Source organism: Hyperoodon ampullatus, assembly GCF_949752795.1.
Source record: "Hyperoodon ampullatus genome assembly, chromosome: 16".
In the NCBI taxonomy this organism is placed as follows: Eukaryota; Metazoa; Chordata; class Mammalia; order Artiodactyla; family Ziphiidae; genus Hyperoodon; species Hyperoodon ampullatus.
This window is the reverse complement of record NC_136929.1, coordinates 44,295,966-44,303,251: the sequence shown is the minus strand read 5'-3', so window position 1 is coordinate 44,303,251 and position 7,286 is coordinate 44,295,966. Positions and strand designations below refer to the sequence as shown.

Sequence of the window (7,286 nt, the reverse complement as noted above, 5' to 3'; positions counted from 1 at the left end):
GTGGGCAAGAGTAGAGTACATAAGACTGGTTATCTGCTAATATTGAACTCCTAGTGAGACAAGGAGAGCTTGGACTGGGGTGATGGTAATGGATAGGAAGAAAAGAAAATAGATTTGAGATATATTTTAAAGTAGAGTCAGACAGAAAAAGATAAATATCATATGATATCACTTATATGTGGAATCTAAAAAAAATAGTACAAATGAACTTATTTACAAAACTGAAATAGAGTCACAGACATAGAAAACCAACTTATGGTTACCAAAGGGGAAGGGGGGGATAAATTGGGAGATCGGGATTGACATATACACACTACTATATGTAAAATAGATAATTAAAAAGAGCACACTGAGTGTGCGGGGTAGTGTGGTCTTTGTGAGCTTCCACCATGGCGTACCGGGGCCAGGGCCAGAAGGTGCAGAAGGTGATGGTGCAGCCAATCAATCTCATCTTCAGATACTTGCAAAATAGATCTCGGATTCAGGTGTGGCTTTATGAGCAAGTGAATATGCGGATAGAGGGCTGTATCATTGGTTTTGATGAGTATATGAACCTCATATTAGATGATGCAGAAGAGATTCATTCTAAAACAAAGTCAAGAAAACAACTGTGCCGGATCATGCTAAAGGGAGATAACATTACTCTGTTCCAAAGTGTCTCCAACTAGAAATGATCTATGAAGTGAGAAATTGTTGAGAAGGCAAGTTTTTTAGGTGTGCTTTGTTAGAAGTGTAGTTCTAAAACATTTATTCATATTGTTTTGCTCACCTTTAAGTTATTACCAGATGACAATAAATGCTGTGGGATTGTTTAAAAAAAAAAGAAAAAGAACACACTGTAGAGCACTGGGAACTCTACTCATTACTCTAACCAATACCTATATGGGAAAATAATCTAAAAAAGAGTGGATATAGGTATAAGTTTAACTGATTCACTTTGCTGTACAGCAGAAACTAACACCAACTATACTCCAATAAAAATGACTTATACAATAAAGTAGAACTGACAGACTTTGGTAATAGATTATCTCTGAGGGTTGATGTAAAGGCAGAAATCAATGGTGACTTTTCTTTTTTTTTAATTTGATGGATGATGATACCATTTACTGAGATGAGAAAACAACAAATGGAAGAAGTATCAAGATTTCTGTGAGAGTAAAACAGGTGGGGACTTGTACCAAGTCTGACTCTAAATGGCAAACTTTCAAAATGTTTTACAGAGACAACAATCATAATAGCTATTCCAGTTTTCTCTCAGTTGAGCCTACTCCCCATATATCATATGAAATATACAGAAGGATATTTAGATGATTCTCTCTCTTTTCTATCTACTTCATTCTTTTAAATATTTAGTGGTATACTCCGTTACAATTCAGCCGCAAGGCCTAGCCATCTCACGATCTCTTACATTCTCTCACTTTCCTTTATTTAAGTCCAACATTGTGCCTTGCTGATTCCAAGTTGCCTATAATTTATGCATGAGATAGTGAAATTGGATTCCTATAACATGCCAGGGATATTATTGATAAGGAAACAGCAGATACACTCTAAAACAATTAGTGGGATACTAAGGAAAGCTATTATGTAAAAATGCCAGGATATTTATCTTTGGGCTATAGCTATCTCTTTATATCAAATATTAGTTATCACATGGAGGATTTAAAAACTTCTGTCCCTCATGTTGAGTATGGATATTTCTAATACAACACACTTATAAACACACATAGCTATTTATTTATGTCATTCAGTGCAATACTACTCTGATACTCAGATAATGTACAGGTAGAAGAGTCTATAAATACTACAAAATATTAAATTATTGTATGTTGTAAAGTACTGTGATGAAGATAAAGGTACTATGATATGATATGATGATGTTGTTGCTGTTAATTCAACAAAAATTTCAATTTACCTGAGTATAATTTACTTCTAAAGCTTTAGCGCTCTTTGAAATCCTCCTTTGCTGACAATAACATTAATGCTGACATGGAGAGGACAAGAAGATGAGAAAGGCAATAGGAAAAAAAAAGAAGAAAAAGAAAAGGGGATACAAGGGACTAATTTGATATCTTTTTGACACTGAACTTTATTGTGATGGATTAGGGTCCTCCAGAAAGTGTCAGGTTGTCCTCCCATTTCATGACTTTCTTCTTATCCCTTCACAAGATCCTTTCCATATCTCTCTTGGGTCTTTAAGATATTCAAACTTATTTATGTAGGATGCTACAAAGAGACATAGGTTGAAACCAGATTTGTAGTAGAATGTAGATGATTTTAATATTGCCTGCTAGTCTCACCACATAGATTTGAGTCTGACTACGAGTGTAATTTAAGATGAAGCCCAACCTTTTGCTCTGCCTATCAGTCCAGCACAATGTTTTCCCCTAGCAATTATTTCTGGTTATATTAGTCTAATAAACAAGTTAATGGTTTCCTTGGAAAGATTCCTGCCTTTTTTTTTCTCATGCATTTCTAAGCTTTTAATCTAAAACCAGACAAAGCTTTATTTCCCAGAACTTAGAATCTTATTTTATTTGAATACTGGAGTAGAAAAATTGCCAGTAATTAAGTCACCTTTAGCCAACTTGTGATGTTTCTTCCTTTTACCAAACTCATCACAACTATTTACTTATTTACTTTTTGTACTTATTTTAGGAAAATTTTAGAAACTCAGCCATAAAGTTGGCATGTTGAACCGGAATTATACTTTTGATTTTCAACTTTTAAAAAAAATATTTATTTTATTTATTATTTTTGTCTGCATTGGGTCTTCGTTGCTGTGCACAGGCTTTCTCTATTTGCAGGGAGTGGAGTTACTCTTCATTGCAGCACGCGGGCTTTTCATTGTGGTGGCTTCTCTTGTTGTGGAGCACAGGCTCTAGGTGTGCAGGGTTCAGCAATTGTGGCACGCTGGCTCAGTAGTTGTGGCTCGTGTGCTCTAGAGTGCAGGGTCAGTAGTTGTGGTGCATGGGCTTAGTTGCTCTGCGGCATGTGGGATCTTCCGGGACCAGGGCTCAAACCCGTGTCCCCTGCATTGGCAGGTGGATTCTTAATCACTGTACCACCAGGGAAGCCCCCTGCAACTTATTTTAAATGTAGGAAAATAACCTTAATTTTATAAACTGTGGCACTTTATTTCCTAAATTTTTCCTCTAGTATATTAAGGAAAAGTATATTTTAAAAATGTACAGCATATTTGCAGAGCATAGCTACATTTAGTTCTTTCATATTTCTTCCCTGATATCTGGTATCCACCATCTTATTTTTCCTCCACCTTATCTTAGGCAGCTTATCCTTAGGTCAAACTCTTTCTTGCTATAAGAGAGTCAGCTCTGAAATCAAAGAAACCAGACTCCATTGTTCTTGTAGTCTTTTTTTGTATAAATTTTCTGTGCCTTCAAGGTAAATTCATCCACTTGTGACTCACTCTTTCTTAGTAATGCACCTTTTAAAAAAATCCTTATCAAGTGAAACCCAAGCAGTTTTGGTAGTGACTGCGAGGAATTTCTGGAGAGAGTAAAAATAGGTTATGCCCTTCTCCAAAAGAAAGTAGTTATGTAATTGTAGGACCATGTTTCTATCAGAAATTTTTCTAAAAATTATTGTTCGACTATATATTTAAATAGGATGTAACATCTAATACTATATATAAAGTCTATATATTTTTCATTTCCATTTTTATATACTTTGAAACACAAATAAATAGATTATGTTTTTGAAGACCTCTACTTTTATGTCCTGTTACTTTTTTTTTTTGGTCGTGTTACTGTTTAAATGTCACTTGGTGCCTGTATAGTACCTAAAGGAAATTATCTGTTACCAGGCAGAAGACCAAAAATTGCCTTTAGAAATATCCCAAATCAGCCAAATAATGCAGCATTATTGCAGAAAGAGAGTAAAATTTTACTTCCCTTTTTTTTAAAAAAAATCTTCCAAATCTTAACTATTATTCATTGGCATCTCTACTTAATAAACAATAAATCTTTTTAAAATCATTTGGCTCCATGCTGTTTGGAGACACTGTACGAACACCTTTTTAAGCCTCATTTATTCTTTTTACAGTTCATAATTTTTACGTTTGAATGCCAGTGATGTCTCCACTCCTCCATCCTTTATTGGTTAAAGGTTTCTGCAAGTTTCAACATGTTTTTTTTTTAAAAATTATCCAAACCTACAAAGGGTCAAGCAATTCACTCAATTTAATAACTACCTACCTTGGATTACTATTAAATAATTATACTTTATTTATTTTTCATTAAAGATAAAAAGTCAAGAAAAGTTGGAGCAAAAGAGAAAATATTTTATATGTGAAAGAGAAGGTTACTAGCAGAACTGGGTATTTATTATTCACGGGAGGCTAGTGGGTAAAGGAAAGATAGTGTGGCTATACTTAGCCTCAGCTAACCCTAGTGAGCTATGGGCTTAATGTTATCCCTGAATGTAAGAAGAGACCAGATAGCATACAGATTCATGGTTTTTGTTTTCAAATTAGATGATGCAACTCTTTTTGTTAGTCTTAAAACTGACAGTCACTGCATATTCATTCTAGTAAGGCCTCCTCTTACTCCTAGTTTCCACAGTGGAGGATTATAAGGTTGATGACAGAGGATAGACTTAAATAATCTATGGTAAAATTGAACACCAAGAGTTAAAAAAAAAAAAAACTGAACCAAATTCTTCAGTACTTAAATACAGAACTGAGAGCAAGAGAGGAACTAATCAACTTCCTCTTCAGTCTCGTAGGCATTCTGCTATGATTCTTGACCAATTAGTGTATGAAAACAAGGTTCATTTAATGTCTTGGGTGCATGAATCTTTCCCAGGTAGAAATTGCCCCAGTGTTGAAACAGGAAAAATAGATGTAACATAATGGATTCAGGGTCATATCCAAGAGTAGATTTGTTTTCATGATATGCATGTGATGATTATCTCTCATATGCTTTATACAATTGTTTGTAGGTTGTCAATTTAAAGAAAGATGCACAACATAAGAGTTGTGAGCTTAAGCTTTATACAGGGTCTTACTGAGGACTATAGCCTGGGAAACAGTCACTCAGTCAGCTCTGAGAAAACTGCTCCAGAAGTTTTCTGGAGAAGCCAGAAACCAGTCTATATATAATTTTTGGGTAGGGAATACATGCAGTCAAGCATACATCTTGGTAAAAGATTACAGCTAATCACAAATAGCAGACATCTCAAGTTAATGATTTTAGTGCTTTCTTACGTATGGGAAGGTTCAAGAATCCGGAGTCATTGAAATTCTCCTGATATGTGCTTCTAACAATCTAAGGGCTTCTTTTTCTTTTTTTTTTTTTTAAATTAGTTTCTGCTTTATAACAAAGTAAATCAGTCATACATATACATCTGTTCCCACATCTCTTCCCTCTTGCCTCTCCCTCCCTCCCACCCTCCCTATCCCACCCCCCCAGGCGGTCACAAAGCACCGAGCTGATCTACCTGTGTTATGCAGCTGCTTCCCACTATCTATCTACCTTAAGTTTGGTAGTGTATATATGTCCATGCCTCTCTTTCGCTTTGTCACAGCTTGCCCTTCCCCCTCCCCATATCCTCAAGACCATTCTCAGTAGGTCTGTGTCTTTATTCCTGTTTTACCCCTAGGTTCTTCATGACATTTTTTTTTACACTCCATATATATGTGTTAGCATACGGTATTTGTCTTTCTCTTTCTGAGTTACTTCACTCTGCATGACAGACTCTAAGTCGATCCACCTCATTACAAATAGCTCAGTTTCGTTTCTTTTTATGGCTGAGTAATATTCCATTGTATATATGTGCCACATCTTCTTTATCCATTCATCTGATGATGGACACTTAGGTTGTCTCCATCTCTGGGCTATTGTGAATAGAGATGCAATGAACATTTTGGTACATGTCTCTTTTTGAATTATGATTTTTCTCAGGGTATATGCCTAGTAGTGGGATTGCTGGATCATATGGTAGTTCTATTTGTAGCTTTTTAAGGAACCTCCATACTGTTCTCCATAGTGGCTGTACCAATTCATATTCCCACCAGTAGTGCAAGAGTGTTCCCTTTTCTCCACACCCTCTCCAGCATTTATTGTTTCTAGATTTCTTGATGATGGCCATTCTGACTGGTGTGAGATGATATCTCATTGTAGTTTGGATTTGCATTTCTCTAATGATTAATGATGTTGAGCATTCTTTCATGTGTTTGTTGGCAGTCTGTATATCTTCTTTGGAGAAATGCCTATTTAAGTCTTCTGCCCATTTTGGGATTGGCTTGTTTGGTTTTTTGCTATTGAGCTGCATGAGCTGTTTATAAATTTTGGAGATTAATCCTTTGTCAGTTGCTTCATTTGCAAATATTTTCTCCCGTTCTGAGGGTTGTCTTTTGGTCTTGTTTATGGTTTCCTTTGCTGTGCAAAAGCTTTGAAGTTTCATTAGGTCCCATTTGTTTATCTTTGTTTTTATTTCCATTTCTCTAGGAGGTGGGTCCAAAAGGATCTTGCTGTGATTTATGTCATAGAGTGTTCTGCCTATGTTTTCCTCTAAGAGTTTGATAGTTTCTGGCCTTACATTTAGGTCTTTAATCCATTTTGAGCTTATTTTTGTCTATGGTGTTAGGGAATGACATAATCTCATACTTTTACATGTCCCTGTCCAGTTTTCCCAGCAGCACTTATTGAAGAGGCTGTCCTTTCTCCACTGTACATTCCTGCCCCCTTTATCAAAGATAAGTTGACCATATGTGCGTGGGTTTATCTCTGGGCTTTCTATCCTGTTCCATTGATCTATCTTTCTGTTTTTGTGCCAGTACCACACTGTCTTGATTACTGCAGCTTTGTAGTATAGTCTGAAGTCAGGGAGCCTGAATCCTCTAGCTCCGTTTTTCGTTCTCAAGATTGCTTTGGCTATTCGGGGTCTTTTGTTTTTCCAAACAAATTTTGAAATTTTTTGTTCTAGGTCTGTGAAAAATGCCAGTGTTACTTTGATAGGGATTGCATTGAATCTGTAGATTGCTTTGGGTAGTAGAGTCATTTTCACAATATTGATTCTTCCAATCCAGGAGCATGGTATATCTCTCCATCTATTTGTATCATCTTTAATTTCTTTCATCAGTGTCTTATAATTTTCTGTATACAGGTCTTTTGTCTCCTTAGGTAGGTTTATTCCTAGATATTTTATTCTTTTTGTTGCAATGGTAAATGGGAGTGTTTCCTTGATTTCACTTTCAGATTTTTCATCATTAGTGTACAGGAATGCCAGAGATTTCTGTGCATTAATTTTGTATCCTGCTACTTTAC

General features: G+C 35.7%; 1 protein-coding gene across 1 annotated transcript; it reads left to right on the top strand.

The window, feature by feature from the left end:
* Positions 1-364: 364 nt before the first annotated feature.
* LOC307064984 (small nuclear ribonucleoprotein E-like) lies at positions 365-668 on the top strand (the record flags this gene model as incomplete). The annotated part of the gene is made up of 1 exon (XM_079721706.1): positions 365-668. The coding sequence occupies exon 1, from the start codon at positions 390-392 to the stop codon at positions 666-668; it is 279 nt and encodes a 92-aa protein (XP_079577832.1). The 5' UTR covers positions 365-389.
* Positions 669-7,286: the final 6,618 nt, after the last annotated feature.